Here is a 21876-nt window from a genome sequence, read left to right on the forward strand (position 1 = left end):
GTGTTTGGCTTGTCATATGATCATTGCATTGCCCCAGTTGAATATTTGGTCCTTGTCATGTGTGTTGGACCACTGGGGACAGCTGGCCGTGGCACTTAGTGGCTAGTTGGTGTTCGTGGATGCAGATTGCTAATTGTCTGCCTGTTTGTCCAATATAGTGTTGTGCTGTCTTTGCATGGAATTTTGTAAATTACATTTGTCTTGCAAATGGAGAGTATAGTGTCTTGTGTCCTGGAGAGTTGTTGTCTAAGCGTGGCTGCCAGTTTATGGGTTGTCATGAATCCCAGTCAGAGAGGTCTGGCTGTCAGTTCAGAGATTTGTTTTAATGTAAGGTAGCGTGGCGAACGAGTTGGGTTGTGGCATGTCTTTGTTGTGTTGTCTGTTAGGCATCTGCGGGTGAAATTGTGGGGATATCCATTCTCGAGAGAGGTGTTCTTCTTCCCTTTTTGGGTCAGGAGTGCTGCAGTGTGTTGTAGCCCTTTTCAGCAGGGTTCTAATGCAGCTTCTTTGCCCAGAGTTCAGGTGGTTGCTGTTGTAGTCCAGGACCTAGTTAGTGTGTGGGGCTATCCTGTACACTTCTGTCATACATTCATTGTGGTGTTCTTTCTGCCAACACATTTAGGAAATGGAGTTGAATTGTTGGTTTCTTCCTCTTGTAAATCTCATCCCTGGGAGCTCGGTATTGATAATCCAGTGTGTGATCTTAATTTCTGTTCTCAATTATAACAAAGGTGTTGGCCATGTATCTGATTCAGAGTTTGGGTTGGATTTGTGGGGAGGGCTGTTTGTTCCAGTCTTTGTATCACTGCTTCTGCTATGAGCCCAGAGAAGGGTGAGCCTATAGGTATCCTATTGATTTTTTCGTATATTTCACAGACAACGACAAAGCGATGGGCTCATTTGATGTAATAACACTGTTCACTTCAATTGACGAAAGTCGAGCCAGAGAGACAATAGCTAACCTCCTGGACAAACAAAACAGACAACACAATGGGGAACCGATCAACAAGAACTGCATACTCAAACTACTAGACCTGTGCCTGACAACACACTTCACATTCAATAACCGAATAGATGAACGGATCGATGAAATGCCTATGGGCTCACAGCAGAAGTGATGCAGACACTGGAACAAACAGCCCTCCCCACAAATCCAACCCAAACTCTGGATCAGATACATGGACGACACTCTTGTGATCGTTAAGAGAACGCACACCAAATTACCAACACAGTGCTCACGGGGATCAGATTTACGAGAGGAGGAAACCAACAATTCAACTCCCATTCCTAGATGTGATGTGGAAAGGGCACAGAATGCTGAATGCAAAGTGAACAGGAAAAACACATACCAACCAGATCCTGAATTACAATAGCAATCAACCAAACACACACAAAGAGAAGCTGCATTAGGACTCTGTTCAAAAGGGCTACGACACACTGGAGCACTGCCAACCTGCGAAGGGAAGAAGAACACCCCTCCAAAGTATTCACAAAGAACGGATATCCCCACAACTTCATCTACAGATGCCAAACAGACACACAACATGATGAGGACATGCCACAAACTAACTCACTAGCCATGCTACCTTACATTAAAAACATCTCTGAACTGACAGCCAGACTTCTGCAGCCACTGGAAATCATGACAGCCACACTCAGACAACAACTCACCAGGACAAAAGACTCTATACCTATCATGTGCAAGAGGAAAGTAATTTACAAGATTCCATGCAAAGACTGCACGCAACACTATACAGGAGAAACAGGCAGACAACTAACAATCCAAATCCACAAACACCAATCAGCCACTAAACACTATGACCAGCTGTCCCTAGTAGCCACACACACAGATGAGAAGGACAACACAAATCATAGGACAAGCCAAACAGAGGATAGCCAGAGAATTTCTAAGTGTGGCACTTATTCACAGACTCCAATCAACAAGCACAGATCTAGACCCAATACACCAGCCACTATAATGAACAACTGGAACTGACAATCAGAAGCAGCTGGAACTGAACCAAATAAACTGAAGATAAGATTGTACAGCAGCGCTTCACATGAGGCTCCAAAGCACCGAATACGTTCCCGAGACAGGGGACAAAACAGCTGCAAATCAACTTCCCAACTTGGCAAACATACCCACAGCTACAAATCTACAGACTATATCATATTTCAGGTCTCAATGAAAATACATAAATCTTTGTTCAAAAGATAGATAGATCCTGGTAGCAAAAAATAGTGGAGTGAATTTGGTATATGGGTGCATAAAATTAAATTGAAATACTTCATGAAGCTCATGTGAACTTTCTTAATCAAATATTTATATAATTTTGGACAAAAGCGAAACTTGCTTTCTCTCAAGAAAACAAAATCAGGCAAAAAGAAACAATATGGTCTTTCAGTCTTACAATTCTAACAATGATGACTTACTTGAGAGTTAGAACATAGAAAAATACAGCGCAGCACAGGCCCTTCGGCCCTCGATGTTGCGCCGACCGAAGCCTACCTAACCTACACTAGCCCAATAACCTCCATATGCTTATCCAATGCCCGCTTAAAAGACCATAAAGAGGAAGAGTCCACCACTGCTACTGGCAGGGCATTCCATGAACTCTCAACCCGCTGAGTAAAGAATCTACCCCTAACATCTGTCCTATACCAACCTCCCTTTAATTTAAAGCTGTGTCCCCTAGTAACAGCTGACTCCATACGCGGAAAAACGTTCTCACTGTCAACCCTATCTAAACCCCTAATCATCTTGTACAACTCTATCAAATCTCCCCTAAACCTTCTTTTCTCCAATGAGAACAGCCCCAAGTGCCTCAGCCTTTCCTCATACGATCTTCCTACCATGCCAGGCAACATCCTGGTAAACCTCCTCTGCACCCGTTCCAGTGCCTCCACGTCCTTCCAGGTAGCATGGCGACCAAAACTGCACACAATACTCCAGATGAGGCCGCACCAGAGTCTTATACAACTGCAACATGACCTCAGGACTGCGGAACTCAATTCCTCTACCAATAAAGCCCAGTACGCCATATGCCTTCTTCACAGCACTATTTACCTGGGTGGCAACTTTCAGACATCTGTGTACATGGACACCAAGATCCCTCTGCTCATCCACACTTCCAAGTAGACTACCATTAGCCCAGTAATCCATCTTCTTGTTACTCCTACCAAAGTGAATGACTTCACACTTAGCTACATTGAATTCCATTTGCCACCTTTCTGCCCAGCTCTGCAGCTTATCTATATCCCGCTGTAACCTGCCACATCCTTCTTCGCTGTCCACAACTCCACCGACTTTCGTATCATCCGCAAACTTGCTCACCCAGCCTTCAAGCCCCTCCTCCAGGTCATTTATAAAAATGACAAACAGCAATGGCCCCAAAACAGATCCTTGTGGAACACCGCCAGTAACTGCACTCCAAGATGAACCTTTACAATCAACTACTACCCTCTGTCTCCTTCCAGCCAGCCAATTCATAATCCAAACCTCTAATGCACCCTCAATGCCATACCTCCGTAATTTTTGCAGTAGCCTACCATGGGGTACCTTATCGAAAGCCTTGCTAAAATCCATATACACCACATCTAGTGCTTTACCCTCGTCCATTTCCTTGGTCACCTTCTCAAAGAACTCAATAAGGTTTGTGAGGCACGACCTGCCCTTCACAAAACCATGCTGACTATCCTTGATCACATTATTCCTATCCAGATGTTCATAAATCCTATCCCTTACAATTCTCTCTAAGACTTTGCCCACAACAGAAGTGAGACTCACTGGCCTATAGTTACTAGGGCTATCCCTACTCCCCTTCTTGAACAAGGGGACCACATTCGCCATCCTTCAGTCTTCTGGCACTATTCCTGTAGACAACGACGACATAAAAATCAAGGCCAATGGCTCCGCTATCTCCTCCCAAGCTTCCCAGAGGATCCTAGGATAAATGCCATCAGGCCCAGGGGACTTATCTATTTTCACCCTTCCCACTATTCCCCAGACCTCTTCCCTACATACCTCAAAGCCATCCATACTAATCACTTGTGATTCAATATTCACATCAGCAACAATGTCCTGTTCCTGAGTGAATACTGACGAAAAGTATTGATTTAGTGTCTCTCCAATCTCTTCCGCTTCCACGCACAACTTCCCACTACTATCCTTGACTGGACCGATACCTACCCTAGTCATCCTTTTATTCCTGACATACCTATAGAAAGCCTTTGGGTTTTCCCTAATCCTACCAACTAAGGACTTTTCATGTCCCCTTCTCGCTGCTCTTAGCTCTCTCTTTAGATCCTTCCTGGCTACCTTATAACTCTCAATCGCCCCAACTGAACCTTCACACCTCATCCTTACATAGGCCGCCCTCTTCCCTTTAACAAGGGATTCCAATTCCTTATTAAACCACAGCTCCCTCACACGACTCTTTCCTCCCTGCCTGACTGGTACATACTTATCAACGACACTCAATAGCTGCTCCTTGAACAAGCTCCACATTACATTTGCGTCCTTCCCTTGAAGCCTATTTTTCCAGTCCACGCATCCTAAGTCATGCCTCACCGCATCATAATTTCCCTGCCCCCAGCTATAACTCCTGCCCTGCAGTACACACTTATCTCTCTCCATTACTAGAGTAAAAGTCACCGTCCCCGAAGTGCACACCTACCTCCAAGTCTAACACTTGGCCTGGTTCATTACCTAGAACTAAATCCAGTATAGCCTCACCTCTTGTTGGCCTGTCTACATATTGTGTCAGGAAACCCTCCTGCACACATTGGACAAACACCGACCCATCTAACAAACTCGAGCTATAGCTTTTCCAGTCAATATCTGGGAAGTTAAAGTCTCCCATAACAACCAACCTACCACTTTCACCCTTCTCCTGAATCATCCTTGCAATACTTTCCTCTACGTCTCTCGGACTATTAGGAGGCCTGTAGAAAACTCCTAACAGGGTAACCTCACCTTTCCTATTTCTAACCTCAGCCCAAACTACCTCAGATGGCAAGTCTTCCTCCATCGTCCTTTCCACCGCTGTAATACTATCCTTGACAAGCAATGCCACACCTCCCCCTCTTTTACCCCCACCTCTGACCTTACTAAAACATTTAAACCCTGGAACCTGCAACAGCCATTCCTGTCCCTGTTCTGTATCCACATCTCAGTAATGGCCACAACATCGAAGTCCCAGGTACCAATCCACGCTGCAAGTTCACCTACCTTATTTCGTATACTTCTCGCATTGAAGTATACACACTTCAAGCCACCTTCCTGTGGGAAATAAACTGGCACTTTTTTTGAGATTGATACTGCAGTAAACATACATGCCAAGTTAACAAGCAGAAAAATGATGACTAGTTGCTAATATTGAGATGTTAACAGCAATCTGAAGAGGAATGCAATCAACTATTCATAAACTTACTTTGCAGTTTCAGCTCCACTGGTTATCAAGGTATTAATCAAAAGTTCATGTCCATATCTGGCAGCCACATGCAAAGGGGTATTGCCATCTTTATCAACACAATCTATCTCACCACCTTTAAGAGGAAAACAAAAATTTAAAAAAGGTGTAATCTACACATTATATAGATAACCTGCACCAAATGTATTGGTACTGTACCATTATATAGATTATTTTAAAATGAAAGTCTTCCCTCTTGCAAAGATCATTTGCTAATATTCATTCCATTACCTCCATCTATAGCTCGATAATTTCTAGGTTCACTGTCTCCATGTAATTTTCAATGGAGTTAATCCTGCATCTGTACACACGACAACCTCCAATGGTTATCTTTTCTCAACTGTGTTAACGTAGAAATGCTGGTTCTCATTTTCAAATTCATCCATAGCCCTATCCCTCTACCTCAGTAAATCTGACTCATTGTTTTATTATAGCAAGCCCCTCCAATTTTTTAGTTCTGACCAACAACATATCCCTACTTTCCTCAACAAATACTTGAGACCTATAATCAATATACCATGCAAACAAAAATTTATCTCCAAACTTCATTGCCTTGCTTCCTCTCCCTCATGTTCAAGTGCACTCTATTCCATATCATACTTGAACTGTACCTGGGGAGAGGAATAATTTTCGTGTAAAACTAGTGAAACCCCAGAGAGAAGCTGAAGGGAAAAAAAACCTCACATTGGCATGTCAGATTAATCAGAGGAAACTGTGTCAACTGAGAGAATGCTGCTCAAATTCTTGGCACAAGAACAGTTTGACAGGAAAAAATTGTGGCTATAAGAGCGGCTCCTTTTTTTTTTGAGATAATTTCCTCATTCCAGGAGCAATTACTGTTTTATAAGCTGTTGTGTTGTTTTGCAATTTTGGGAACAAAAGATCAAAACAACAGCCTTGTTAAAAGGAGGACGTCAGACAAAAGGCAGTGACCACATGATATGAGAGCAAGCGCGAGCGCGAGAGCGTGCAAGAGACCTACACTGCTAACTGACACACCAGTGAATCTGCACAGTTATTGCTTTTGTTATTTGAGTTCATGTATCTCTGGACATCGAAGTGTATCTAGGAAAGATTACCAAACAGCAAAATCCACAGCTGATCTTGGAGGAACCAATGTGGGTGAGCTCACAGCACAAGAACAGATAAGTGCATAGTTTTTAAGTGTAACCTTGCTGTAAATCTATAGGAGTGAGTACAGTGGGTTATTTCTTGAAATGTTTTATTGAGATCTGACTCAATTAAATTTTAAAAATATAAACCATAAGAACTAAGTTAGCCTGGAGCACTTTTTAAAAGCAAAAGGATGGTGCTATTTTCTAAGTGTGTAGATTGCGAGGGAGCAAAGATGGCCTTTAATAGAGTGATATGCTCTTCCTGTTGGATGTGGGAGTTTATGTAGAGTTTCCATATTATTGATGATTATGGTTGCAGGAAGTGTCTTTGGTTACAAATCATATCAGATCAAATGGATCAGTTGGACCAGCAGTTAGAGGCAATGAGAAATTTACAAGAATTCGGGTTGTGATGAATGGCAGTAATAGGAAAGGAGAAAAGCTACAGATAGAGTCAGGGAAATGGGTTAACTACAAGAAAGGTAAGTGAAGGCAGGCAGTGCAGGAGTCTTTTGTGGCTATCCCCATTTCAAACATGTACGCTGTTTTGGAGAAATGGAAGGGGTGATGGACTCTCAAGGGAATGTAGCACGAACAGCCACGTTTCTGGTATCAAGACAGGCTCTAATGTAATGAGGGGTATATCAGGTTCCAAGCAATCGAGTGTGATAAGGGACTCTCAAGTTAGAGGCAGAGTCATAGAGAAGTACAGCTTCAGTCCAACCCGTCCATGCTGACCAGATATCCAAACCCAATCTAGTCCCACCTGCCAGCAACTGGCCTATATCCCTCCAAACCCTTCCTATTCATATACCCATCCAAATGCTACTTAAATCTTGCAATGGTACCAGCCTCCACCAGTTCCTCTGGCAGCTCATTCCATACACATACCACCCTCTGTAAGAAATTGTTGCCCCTTAGGTCTCTTTATTATCTTTCCCCTCTCACCCTAAACCTATGCCCTCTAGTTCTGGACTCCCCGACCCCAGGGAAAAAACTTTGCCTATTTATCCTATCCATGCCTCTCATAATTTTGTAAATCTCTACAAGGTCACCCCTCAGCCTCCGACGCTCCAGGGAAAACAGCCCCAGCCTGTTCAGGCTCTTCCTGTAGCTGAAATCCTCCAACCCTGGCAACATCCTTGTAAATTTTTTCTGAACCCTTTCAAGTTTCACAACATCTTTCCAAGAAGAAGAAGACAGGATTGCACGCAATATTCCAACAGTGGTCTAAACAATGTCCTGTACAGCTGCAACGTGACCTCCCAACTCCTGTACCCAATACTCTGACCAATAAAGGAAAGCTTACCAACCGCCTTCTTCACTATCCTCTCTACCTGCGACTCCACTTTCAAGGAGCTATGAACCTGCATTCCAAGGTCTCTTTGTTCAGCAACATTCCCGAGGACCTTACCATTAAGTGTATAAGTCCTGCTAAGACTTGCTTTCCCAAAATGCAGCACCTCGCATTTATCTGAATTAAACTCCATCTGCCATCTCTCAGCCCACTGGCCCATTGGTCAAGATCCTGTTGTAATCTGAGGTAACCCTCTTTGCTGTCCACTACATCTCCAATTTTGGAGACAGTGGTTTCTGCAGCCAGTAGTGAAAAAATCAGAATGGTATGTTGCCTCCCTGGTGTCAGGATCAAGGATATCGCAGAGGATGCAGAATATTCTCAAAAGAGGAGAGAGACCAGCAGGAGGTCATTGTACACGTTGGAACTAACTACATCAGAAAGTAAAAGGATGAGATTCTTGTCCGTCAGAATTCCCTCAACATGCCTTTCACTGACATTAGGCTCACCAGCCTACTGTTCCCTGACCTGTCCTTACCACCTTTCTTAAATCGTGGCACCACATTAGCCAGTCTTCTCGCACCTCACCTGTGACTATCGATGATACAAGTATCTCAGCAAGAGATGCAACAATCTCCGCCCCAGCTTCCCACAGAGTTCCTAGAGTACACCTGATCAGGTCCCGGAGATTTATCCATTTTTGTGTGTTTCAAGACAACCAGCACCACCACCTCTGTAATATGGGCATTTTTCAAGATATCACTATCTATTTCCCCACATTCTATACGTCCTTCTTCACTCTCAGCAGTGATGCAAAATACTCATTTAGTATCTTCCCCCGGCTCCACACATCAGGCCCCTCAAAGATCAGCAAGGCAGTCTATTCTCTCCATTGTTATCATTTTGTCCTTCATGTATTTATAAAATCCCTTTGGATTCTCCTTAACACTATTTGCCAAAGCTATCTTATGTTCCCTTTTTCCCTCTTAATTATACTCCTCCTGCTTGATGTAGATTTGCTCACTGAGCTGGAAGGTTTGTTTTCAGACATTGACACCAGACAAGGTAACATTAGTGAGCCTCCACATGAAGCACTGGTGGTATGGCATGTTTTCTATTTATTTGTTTGGGTTTCCTTGGGTTAGTGAAACAGACAAACTCTAGCCACTCTCCCCCCCTACAAAGATGTCTCGGAAATGACTGCCAGACTACTCAGATCTCTTAGCATCATGGTAGCCCACAAACCCACCAACACACTAAAACAGCAGCTAATGAACTTGCCAGACCCTATACAGACAACAAGCAAAACTAATGTTATTTACAAAATACTTTGCAAGAACTGTAACAAACACTACATTGGACAAACAGGCAGAAAACTAGCCACCTTATAGTATGAACATCAACGAGCCACAAAAAGACATGACCTACTCTCACTAGTACCTCTACATATAAATGAGGAAGGACACCACTTCGACTGGGACAACACATCCATCCTAGGATGAGCCAAATAGAGACACGCACAAGAATTCCTAGGAGCATGACATTCCAACTGGAACTTACCAACACACACACTGACTTGGATCCCATTTACCATCCCCTGAGAAAAAGAACGGGAAATGATGTCACCAACCCAAGGAAGCACAAACACAAATAGAAAGTGGGCCATACCACCAGTGTTTTATCCGAAGGCTCACTGATGTTACCTTGTATGGTGACAAAACATCTGAAAATGAACCTTCCAGCTCAGCAAGCAAACCTACACCCAGAACCTCAACCTGAACTACAAATCTTCTCAAACCTCGCTAATACTCCTACTGCCTTTATACTATCAGGACTCACTTGATCTCTGCTGTCTATACCTGACATATGCTTTCTTCTTTTGCTGAACTAAAAACTCAATTTCTCCAGTCATCCAGCTTTCCCTGCACCTACCAGCCTTGCCTTTCACCCAAACAGAAATACACGGTCTGTGGACTTCTCATTTTTGAAGGTTCCCAATTTCCAGCCGTCCTTTACCTGCAAACATCTGCCCCCATCAGCTTTTGAAAGTTCTTGCCAATACTGTCAAAAATGATTGAAAATTTTTTATCTTTCCCTGTTCCAATCAGCCTCGAGAGATCTTGAAATGAGACAAGATAGTTTTACTCATTCCTCAAAAAAAGGTGGTCAGGTGAACCTAATCTAAACTCAGTATACCCTAAAGTGTATCAACAATTGAAAGGGATAGGAATTTCTACCACTTCAATTGCAGTCAACCAAAGGTGATTCTATTTGTTAGATACAAGTTCATTCTCTCCAGCTATGAGATATGAATTGGTTGTTTTCTGGAAGATTACTTCACTAGAATAATCATTCTATTTCAAATTTCACGTAAGTACGCAACCATACATTTTTAGCATTCTGAACATGTCCCTCAAAAAACATGCCGAACAAAGGTAAACAAAAATTCCTTTCCTATTTAACAAAATACAGGTGAGTAACGGTGCTGATGGAAACTTTTACATGAAAAACCTGTTGACTGCCTTCAATCTAAAGATCCCAAAAATTCTCTCAACCCTTAATAAATTACAGTACTAATCCTTTCAATTTACATTCACCTTGCTACCTCACCCCCCAATCCTCCCACTCACTATTCCCCCCTCCCGAATAATAGAGGAGGGGACTGTGAAAGAATGGCAGGGTGAACAGGAGACATAAGAGGAGAAAGGCATTTGGTGACATTCAGTACAGGTAGCAAGCATAAGGTTCAGAGAGGAAAACAGCATGTGCGAATATGTAATGGAAATAGCATAGTGGCAATTGTTTTAGAAATAGGCTGCATGTGCTCAGTATCTACATGAAACAAATAATAGCAACACCATTGAGGACACTGCAAATTTATCAATGGTATCAAAATTGAAGTGTGCTGTCAAAACATTTTTTTTGGGCATGGGAGGGAGAACTCTACTGGAGGCTTCTACCCACATTGGAAGATTTGGGCTCGTATTCCAGTAATAGGTTGTAATGAAATCTTAATAATTAATTTTCCAGTCAGAATGTCAAGCCAAAGACAGAAACACAACAGAAATGTAGTTTTATAACCATAAATTTTGTTTTCCAAACACAAGTTTACTATCTGTCTTGCATGTGTGAACAGTCTTAACCATATACCTTATTTTTGGGACACTACACTCAATAGTATAAAGTGCTTTTTGATCTGTTTGAGAGCTTCCCTTTGGGATATTCTTCAACAGGTTTTAGTCACCATTATACATGCTTTTTATTTTGGAATAATGAAAACTCCAAAGTATGCCTACTGAAAATGTATATATAGAGGAAAAAAAAGATTTTTTGTTGTTCATAATGTTCTAAGATATAAGCTGTAAATAATAGAACATTGCTGACCTCAAATGCTGTGTTTAACAAATTAAAATTACAATGTGTTTTCCCTCCAAAAATGAAAAGAATGAAAACAATTCCAAGATTCAATATTCAAATTTGTATTTTAGTCAAAAAAAATCACACACACACAAGGTTTTCGAACTTCCATAAGTCAATGAGAGAAAATTAAGCATACCATTTTGAATGAGTGTTTGTGATCGTGTGAATCGACCATGGACAGCAGTCATATGCAATGGATTCTTGCCATCTTTACTCTGAAAGATAACAAAATATATATTTCATCAACTTTTCACAGTAATCATATCAGATAACCTGATAAACATCATGCACAAATACAAAATGCTCATGTCTTAGTTGGAAAGTGCAGTTTCATAGAATTTTGAAATGATAAAACATTAGTTAGGAACAAAATGGGGACAAATCACCCTTCCATGAGGGATTCTCCTTCAGCCTGATTCTTGCTTCTCTTCAGGAAGCTGCTAATTCAGTTCAGCAACTCATCAGTTGTCACACAGGACACCCGCAAAACAAAAAGGTTTATCAAAGAGTTCAGGTTCTCGAATCTTGCACCAAGGCTTGCATCAATGGATTCAGATTATGTAATCAAAAAGGTTGATGAGAAGAGACAGCCCAGAGCAGGTTACACCACCACAGAAATGGTGTGCATCCCTACAGATCCTTGAAAACAACAGAACCAGTAGATAAAGTTAAGGCAACATATGGAAAATTGAGCAGCATAGACAGACAAGAAAAATGTTTCCCCTTAGAAAAGAGATCAACAATTGGGGACATCGATTAAAGGTAAAGTGCAGGAAGTTCAGAAGAATTTAACCAAGATTTTTTTCACCCAGAGGGTGACAGATATTGGAACTAATTTTATTGTCAGGGAATTATGGATATCTGGAAGAGATGATAAAGCCAAGAACCATCCCAACATTTAAAAAGTATTTGGACAATCACTTGAAGCAGCATAGCACAAGACTATTGGCCAAGTGCTGAAAAATGGTCTCGAGTAGAAAGGAGCTTGATGACTGGTGTAGAGAAAATGGACTGCAAGGCCTCTTACCATACTGTAAAACTGACTCAGTTTATCTGATTATTTGCTGAGAGTTAATAGCAATTTAGAGTTGATGTGGTTTGTAGCTCATCAAGAGATAGCCAAAATAAACAACAGCTTAAAGCATGTGCTGTAAACTAATGTCATCTTAACAGTTAAGTTGCACATGAGACTTAATCTCAATTTAATTTTGGGGAGGGAACAGAAGCTGGAAGGTTGTCCAATTTGAAAAGAGTGAAAGAATCTATGGTGTGCCTCCACAGAGTTTATGATAAATAAAGTAACAAACAAGTTAGCTCAGACACTTCTTCTCTGTTCACTCTTGCTGACAAAGTTGGCTGGGCAAGCATTTATTGCCTAGTCGCCCTTTAAAACAAGGTGATGAATTAGCTTCTTGAACTGCTGCAGGTCTTTTCCTGTCAGTAAACTCACAATACTGTTGGAGGGAGAGCTTGGGTGATTTGACCTTGCAATACTAGCAATATATTTCCAAGTCCTGATGGCTTAGAGATAAACTTGCAGGTGGAGATTTTTTTTCATGCATCTGCTGCCTTTATCCTTCTAGATAGTTGAGGTCATGGCTTGGAAACAGCGTTCATGAATTTCTGCATGGCATCTTATAGATGATACGTATAGAGGGGACAGAGCATTGATAACGGAATTAGTGGATGTTTGAAGGCATGGTATCAATCAAGCCAGTTACTTCGTCCTGTATGGTGTCAAGTTTCTTGAGTGTTGTGCAGCTTCATTCATTCAGGCAAGTGGGGAGTATTTCATCAGATTCCTGAATTGTGTCTGATAAAGAGTGGACAGATTTTGGGGTAACACGAGTTAAGTTACTTGGTGCAAGACTCCTCGCCTCTCACCTCCACTTGCAGCCACATGACAAGTCCATTTCAGTTTCTGGTAAATGGTAATGCCAGGGTAGCAACAGCAGGGGATTTAGTGATGGCAATGCCACTGAATGTCAATAGGCAAATGGTTAAATTCTCTTTTGTTGTGGATGATTGTGACCTCAATATTACTTGCCAGTTGTCAGCCCAAACCTGGATATTGTCTTAGTCTTGCTGTATTTGGGCATGGTTTAGTATTTGAGGACTTACAAATGGTACTGAACATTGTGCAATCAGCAAACATCCTCACTCTGACCTTAGGATGGAGGGAAGGTCATTGATAAAGCAACTGAAGATAGTTGAACCTGGGACATTACCTGAGGAACTCCCTTTATGTCAGGTATGACTCTACCAGAACAGAGTACTTCCCGATTCACATTGGCTTCAGTTCCTTATGGCACACTTGGTCAAATTTGGTCTTAATTTTAAAGGCAGTGACTCTAAGCAGAAAAAGATATTGAGGCATCCACAATAAGATGGCATATGAAAATTTTTCCTCTGCAAGTAAAGCAGCTGAGGAAAATCTTCCAGAAATCTGTGACAATATTGTGGGTGATCCTGAAAGAAAAAACTAACTATGATTTGTTCACCTTATGAAAGAATTCTGAGGGTCTTGTGGAACAGATGGCTTGTCCCTTCCTCTTAATCAGTAGATTCAGGCTCAAGTCCTGCCTGTAACTGAGGTATGTCATAACATGTCAAAAAAATATTTAAGCGAATTCTTAGAAGAAGGAGTAAACTAGGGTTGTAATAAACTTGATTAAGTTAATACAGGATGTTTTAGTTAATTTCTTTATATATATATATAAAAATTTGTGTTTTGTTTAAAATAAATGGCATAACTATTTGCAATGAAGGTTTTGAATTTCTCTTGGAATGTTAATTGTCCCGAAACATATCAAAACATCAAAAGGAAAATTAGGCGTGATGTAGAGGTCAACTGAATTAATTCATGGAGAAGCAAACCTAGTCTGTACAACTCTTCTACATACAGACTTGACCAACTAAGACATCAATACAGCCTTGTAAATTATAGTTCTTTTGAGAAAAGTTAAAACAAAATTCAAATACACTCAAAGTTCTTTGTAAATACCACTAGTAAAGGAGAGCACCAATCTTCACGAGTATGTAGTGCTGTGTAATTATCAGTCTTCAACATCTGGCGGAGACATATAGGAGCCACGATAGGTTAGGGTGGGAGTTATTACTAGTATTAAGTGATTAACAGACTGTCTCTCTATGGGACAATTTTATTTATCCCTATAAGTAACTGTCATTTTAAAATTATTCCCTTTAAAATTTATAAAAAGTGACATTTACCTGGAAGTTGACATCAGCTCCATTATTTACTAATAGTTCAAGACACAAAGCACCATGGGTTGAAGCAGCAGCAAAGTGCAAAGGTGTAAATCCCTTGTTGTTGGGTTGGTTCACATTAGCACCATAGTCAATAAGTTCATTGACTACAGTATCTTGTCCATTGTAACATGCAATGTGAAGAGCTGTATTCCCATATAAATTCGGTTCATCAATCTGCCATGGAAAGTGAATTGGACACAAACTTGAAAAATAGGTTTGGCATTGTAAATACCATTGTAAATAAAACTAAACCATACTTGTCTCAAACAGAAATGATGTGGCATTTTTAATCTTAAATTAACTTTACATTGATACAAAATATAAAATTTGGAGAAATAGCTCAATATGCATACGTTGAAATTAACATCCAAGACAATATCAATGAATAATAAAGAAATAAATCACAATATTAATTTTGCCACTCAGTAAACAGTCACAATGTGGTATTGATAGTACGCCTGATTAGATTCAGACCAGGTCTTGATTTATTTTAACATAATGGCACATTAAAAGGAAGACAAGTTGAAATTGTACAACTGCATCTCAAACTTATTTTTACATAAATGTTTTCCTTCAGACATAGACGGTTATTTATCTTTGTGTGCGCAACCTATGAGTGAATCAATATTTAAAATCAGGTTCACTAATTAGATTTTTTTTAAATCTGTGGGGTGTTTTTTTTAAAATAAGTTGTTACTACCTTGTGTCTTACTACATTGTGTCTTTATTGACAACAATAAAAAAAAGTGGGTAACCCTAATATCATCACTAGGAAACTAATGATGTAAACTAGCCAATTATTTTACCTCTAAGAGTGCTCATTTTCAATAGCTCAAAGTTTTATGAACATTCCCAAACCTGAACCACAATGACTGAAAGATTTAAAAACAGCCAGTTTCGAAGACAGGAATGTGAAATCATTGCCAGATATTTTGAAAAATATTTAGTCCCTCAACAAAATTTTCATTTTCAGCTCGGGTCTTATTTTTTGATGATTAATTATGACCAAGATAATAAGGGTTCTTAATATGCATGAATGAAATATCTTTACTGAAGTCGTGAACATGTGATTTTAAATTCATATTAGTGCGTGTCAAATTCAACACTGGGAGCCAGATTAATAAAGAGTAGGCAACAGCACCTTCCAGATCCATTGCTGTTAATTTTCCAATTTCAATACCATTTATTTGTATGCTTAAGAATACGACACTCTATTTTTGCATTGTTGTTTTAAAGTTGCAGACTGAAAACGGGAAAAACTGTTTTAATACCAGTGTTCTGAAAAGATAGCTGCATGCTTTGAAAAGCAAGTAACCGGAGACCCATGGCAAGCAACGTAGAGAGAGGAACCTTAATTATCCAAAAATAAATTATCCAAATATCGGGTTATCCAAAGGTGATCAAGGTCCCAATAGAAACATTACGTTGAAGAGCTGTTTCAATCCTGATCGCATCTTTTGTTTACAGATACAATGATGAAAAACAAACTTTGCTCACTGAAATGCTGCTGAGAACAGTCTCTAAATAACCTCCCGCCCTCTCTCTGCCCCCACACTTTCCCTGGAGTTCTACATAGGGGTAAACCGTCAACCCTAAATCCACCCCCCTTCCCCAGATAATCTCTCCAACACCGTCTTGTACACGACAAAGGCGGAACCTGTCAAAATGTGTACGCGTGCTATTTGGAGACTCACCCCGCAAAGGCAGCAGAAGTCTTATTGTTAGTGTCCAGTCCGGTTGCCCCGGGGTGTGTGTGGGGGGTGCAGGGTCGGGAGCAGACGAGGTTGGGAGCAGATGGGAGGGCAGGGTGTCATGCGCAGCATGTTGCTGCATCATGTCCTGAACAGGAAGCAGACTTCACAGAAAACTGAGCCCCAAAGGAAATCAATTAACTCAATTATCAATTATCCAAACGAAATAGTGCCTATCCATCTCGTTCATATAATTGAGGTTCCTCAGTAAACAAGTAGTAACTGAAGTGCTGTAGAGTAACAGGAGCCAAGAGGCTCTGTATTCAGATGAAGCTCTGGTAGACAATCGACTAGTTATCAATGACAAAAGAACCCATGAGGGGGTTCTCATAACCCATATGTGACTGGTTATCAGGCAAGTGAACAGCATGGAGCAGGGAACAAGATAAAAAGGGCTTTTGATCTCCACAAGTTCACATGATGTCTTACTGTTCCATGCAGTCAAAACTCACCTTAAATCTGAAGAAAACCAGGTCATCTTCATTTCAGCAATTGCTGCAAGCTTTGACTTTTAGTTGACACATCAGAACAAGTCACTCTGAGCAACTTGCAAACCAGAGGAAACATTCAAAAATGGGAACCAGAAGGAGTTTCAGGTCTGCGAGAACCAGCTCAATAGAATTGGTGGACAAAAATTACAGTCTTTCTAGTTTTTTTTTTCCATTCATCCTTGTGCATTTTTACGTTTGTACATCGGTCTATATATGTATGGGGTGGGGGGAGTTCACAAGGGGATTAGCATTTTAAATCAAAAGCATTATGTATCGACTTTATGAATGCTTACCTGTAGCTACAGTCTATTTAACTGTAACAATTAGTTATTCTTGTTCAGTACAAAAGCCTAATTTGTGCATTCTGTCAACCTTAATCTTAAGATTTCTAACACTCTACTCCAGTAAGTCATGACATACGACAATGCTTCTTCTGAATGGCACATCAGTTTGATTTTACTTCATTCACTGAAAAACTGTAACTACAGTTCTACAACAATAAACTAGCTTAAAAGGCTTTTTATTAAAAAAATTATGTAGACCTTTCCGTATCCTCAGGACATATCAAAGTGCTCCACAGACACTTATTTGCTTTTGAATTTCATTCTCTGCGTTTGGCAAACAATTTCACACTGTAGTAAGATACTAATTCTGGTTTACAGATAACTATTAGAATAGACATGAGACAACATCACTTATTTTTCCAATAGTACCAGATATTTTTGTTTGCATCCATTGGAACAGGCAAGTGGAACCCTCAGTTTAACAACTCATGTCAAAGACAACACTTCTGGTCAGGCAATGCTTCTTCAACACTGTACTGAAATTACCAAAAACTTTCATGTACTTACCCCCACACTCGTGGCTCCTCAACTATTCCAGAATTTTCTATAGGCCTGTCGGACGCCATTACACATGTGGCCTCCACAGCGCCCGCGGCACCAAAGGCCGCCGCCGACCGTGACGTCACTTCCGCCGCCACCGACCTCCGCCCCAACTACTGCCCCGGTGACCACCGCACAGACAACCGCTTCCACGATCACCGATGGACCCGCGACCCACGCGGCTACCGGGAATGACCACCATTCCTCCGTCGCCGCAACCATTTCTGCCCCTCCGGTTGCCGTCGGCGCAGCCACTTCCGCCCCCACTGACATCACTAACCTGCAGGAGCACAAATCCTCAGGTTTCCCCGCCCCCACGCCGTCTTTCGTCACTACACGTAACCCCGCCCCCACGCAAACCTTCGTCACCACGTATAACCCCGCCCCCACGCCGTCTTTCGTCACTACACGTAACCCCGCCCCCACGCTTATTTCTGTCACGACGCATGCCCTGCCCCCACGCTTGACTCCGCCCCCACATCGAGCAACGTCACCACGTCTAACTCCGCCCCTACTTCGATCTCTGTCCCCGCCCCCAGCCCCAGCCCCAGTCCCACACCAGGTCCTAGTTCCCAGCCTTGCCGGATTTTCACCATCCCTCCAGATCTCCCCCTCTCTGAGGATGAAAGATCAGTCCTCAGCAGGGGCCTCACCTTCATTCCCCTACGCCCTTGGATTAATGAGGTCAACACGCGCCGAGATATTGAACAATTCTTCCGCCGCCTTCGCCTCCGTGCCTACTTTCACAACCAAGACTCCCGCCCACCCTCTGACGACCCCTTCTCCCGCCTCCAACACACCCCATCCACCTGGACACCCCGTGCTGGCCTCCTACCCGCCCTCGACCTCTTTATAGCCAACTGCCGCCGTGACATTAACCGACTCAACCTGTCCACCCCTCTCACCCACTCCAACCTCTCACCCTCAGAACGCGCAGCCCTCCACTCCCTCCAATCCCAACCTCACCATCAAAACCGCAGACAAGGGAGGCGCGGTGGTAGTTTGGCGCACTGACCTTTATACCGCTGAGGCCAAACGCCAGCTCGCGGACGCCTCCTCTTATCGCCCCCTTGACCACAACCCCACCTCCGACCACCAAACCATCATCTCCCAGACCATCCATGACCTCATCACCTCAGGGGATCTCCCATCCACCGCCTCCAACCTCATAGTCCCACAACCCCGCACCGCCCGTTTTTACCTCCTGCCCAAAATCCACAAACCTGCCTGCCCTGGCCGACCCATTGTCTCAGCCTGCTCCTGCCCCACCGAACTCATTTCCCAATACCTCGACACGGTCCTGTCCCCTTTAGTCCAAGAACTCCCCACCTACGTTCGGGACACCACCCACGCCCTCCACCTCCTCCAGGATTTTCGCTTCCCCGGTCCCCAACGCCTTATTTTCACTATGGACATCCAGTCCCTGTACACCTCCATCCCCCATCACGAAGGACTCAAAGCCCTCCGCTTCTTCCTTTCCCGCTGCACCAACCAGTACCCTTCCACTGACACCCTCCTTCGACTGACTGAACTGGTCCTCACCCTGAATAACTTCTCTTTTCAATCCTCCCACTTCCTCCAAACTAAAGGAGTTGCCATGGGCACCCGCATGGGCCCCAGCTATGTCTGCCTCTTCGTAGGATATGTGGAACAGTCCATCTTCCGCAACTACACTGGCACCACCCCCCACCTTTTCCTCCGCTACATCGATGACTGTATCGGCGCTGCCTCGTGCTCCCACGAGGAGGTTGAACAGTTCATCAACTTTACTAACACCTTCCATCCCGACCTGAAATTCACCTGGACTGTCTCAGACTCCTCCCTCCCCTTCCTAGACCTTTCCATCTCTATCTCGGACGACTGACTCAACACAGACATCTACTATAAACCGACTGACTCCCACAGCTACCTGGACTACACCTCCTCCCACCCTGCCCCCTGCAAAAACTCCATCCCATACTCCCAATTCCTTCGTCTCCACCGCATCTGCTCCCAGGAGGACCAGTTCCAAAACCGCACAGCCCAGATGGCCTCCTTCTTCAAGGACCGCAGATTCCCCCAGACGTGATCGACGATGCCCTCCACCGCATCTCCTCCACTTCCCGCTCCTCCGCCCTTGAGCCCCGCTCCTCCAACTGCCACCAAGACAGAACCCCACTGGTTCTCACCTACCACCCCACCAACCTCCGCATACAACGTATCATCCGCCGTCATTTCCGCCACCTCCAAATGGACCCCACCACCAGGGATATATTTCCCTCCCCTCCCCTATCAGCGTTCCGCAAGGACCACTCCCTTCGTGACTCCCTCGTCAGATCCACACCCCCCACCAACCCAACCTCCACCCCCGGCACCTTCCCCTGCATCCGCAGGAAATGTAAAACTTGCGCCCACACCTCCACACTCACTTCCCTCCAAGGCCCCAAGGGATCCTTCCACATCCGCCACAAGTTCACCTGTACCTCCACACACATCATCTATTGCATCCGCTACACCCGATGTGGCCTCCTCTATATTGGGGAGACAGGCCGCTTACTTGCGGAACGCTTCAGAGAACACCTCTGGGCCGTCTGGACCAACCAACCCAACCACCCCGTGGCTCAACACTTTAACTCTCCCTCCCACTCCACGGAGGACATGCAGGTCCTTGGACTCCTCCACCAGCAGAACATAACAACACGACGGCTGGAGGAGGAGCGCCTCATCTTCTGCCTGGGTACCCTCCAACCACAAGGTATGAATTCAGATTTCTCCAGTTTCCTCATTTCCCCTCCCCCCACCTTGTCTCAGTCGGTTCCCTCAACTCAGCACCGCCCTCCTAACCTGCAATCTCCTTACTGACCTCTCCGCCCCCACCCCACTCCGGCCTATCACCCTCACCTTGACCTCCTTCCACCTATCCCACCTCCATCGCCCCTCCCCCAAGTCCCTCCTCCCTACCTTTTATCTTAGCCTGCTTGGCTACTCTCTCTCATTCCTGATGAAGGGCTTATGCTCGAAACATCGAATTACCTATTCCTGAGATGCTGCCTAACCTGCTGTGCTTTAACCAGCAACACATTTTCAGCTGTGATCTCCAGCATCTGCAGACCTCATTTTTTACTGAAATTTAAGTCTGGATCTTTTGCTCAGACTTCCAAACCAATACACTTCTCAATTTATTACCACTGAATCATGCTAAAGCTTCTGGAAGGGTATATGAATAGGAAGGGTTTAGAGGGATATGAGCCACGTGCTGGCAGATGAGTAGATTAGGTTAAGATACCTGGTCAGCATGGATGTGTTGGACTAAAGGGTCTGTTTCCATGCTGTACACCTCTACGACTCTAGAGTGCTTTTCGGAAATAAAACGCATAATAAAACTAGAAATGTATGTCATCTTCGGTTTGCTCCTGTTGGCTCCTGATCTATTTGAAATGTACAATTTTTTCAACTTCTTGAGGAGAAAAAAAATCATATTTGCTTCATTCATTTTGCAAGAAAGCAACACTTACCTCTACAGCAAGACTAATCAGTAGTTTCACCACATTAATTTGTCCATTAGAGGCAGCTGCATGGAGTGAGGTATAACCTTTCTTATCCTTGGAACTAACTTCTGCTCCATGACTCAACAACAACGAAACTACTTCAACATGACCTACAATAAAAAAATCCAACATTATATATTGATTGAAATACATAATATTAACATGTAGCTTTTAGATGGAGAATAAATAATATGGTGAACCTTCAACACCCATTAAGTAATTGTGTCTTTCCAAGCCTAGACATCAGTTTTATCTTGAATTTTTGATTTTACATATAGAGAACATAGAATATTACAGTACAAGCCCAGCGGCCCTAGTGTTGCGCCGACCGGTGATACCAATCTGAAGCTCATCTCATCTACACTACTCTATTTTCATCCATCTTGTTATCCAATGACCATTTAAATGCCCTTAAAGTTGGAGAGTCTACTACTGTTGCAGGCAGTGCATTCCACACCCCTATGACTCTGAGTAAAGAAACTATGTCTGACATCTGTCCTATATCTATTATCCCTCAATTTAAGGCTACGTCCCCTTCTGCTAGCCATTGCTATCTGAGGAAAACGGCTCTCACTGTCCCCCCTATCCACTCCTCCAATTATTTAATTTATCTCCAAGTCACCTCTCAACCTTCTCTTTAACGAGAACAG

General features: G+C 43.0%; 1 protein-coding gene across 11 annotated transcripts in view; it reads right to left on the minus strand.

Moving 5' to 3' along the window:
• Window positions 1-21876, minus strand: part of LOC132817169 (serine/threonine-protein phosphatase 6 regulatory ankyrin repeat subunit B-like) — a 224617-nt gene that overhangs the window by 97106 nt on the left and 105635 nt on the right. For 10 of the 11 annotated variants that reach the window (XM_060827396.1, XM_060827397.1, XM_060827393.1 and 7 more), the window contains 4 exons: window positions 21194-21336; window positions 14535-14747; window positions 11440-11518; window positions 5433-5547 (listed from right to left, as the gene is read on the minus strand). In XM_060827396.1, coding sequence (XP_060683379.1) covers window positions 5433-5547; window positions 11440-11518; window positions 14535-14747; window positions 21194-21336 — 550 coding nt within the window. Of the gene's footprint in view, window positions 1-5428; window positions 5548-11439; window positions 11519-14534; window positions 14748-21193; window positions 21337-21876 lie in introns of those variants that run through there. The other variant, XM_060827400.1, reaches the window with a different exon arrangement.

Source organism: Hemiscyllium ocellatum, chromosome 7, assembly GCF_020745735.1.
Source record: "Hemiscyllium ocellatum isolate sHemOce1 chromosome 7, sHemOce1.pat.X.cur, whole genome shotgun sequence".
Classification (NCBI taxonomy): Eukaryota; Metazoa; Chordata; class Chondrichthyes; order Orectolobiformes; family Hemiscylliidae; genus Hemiscyllium; species Hemiscyllium ocellatum.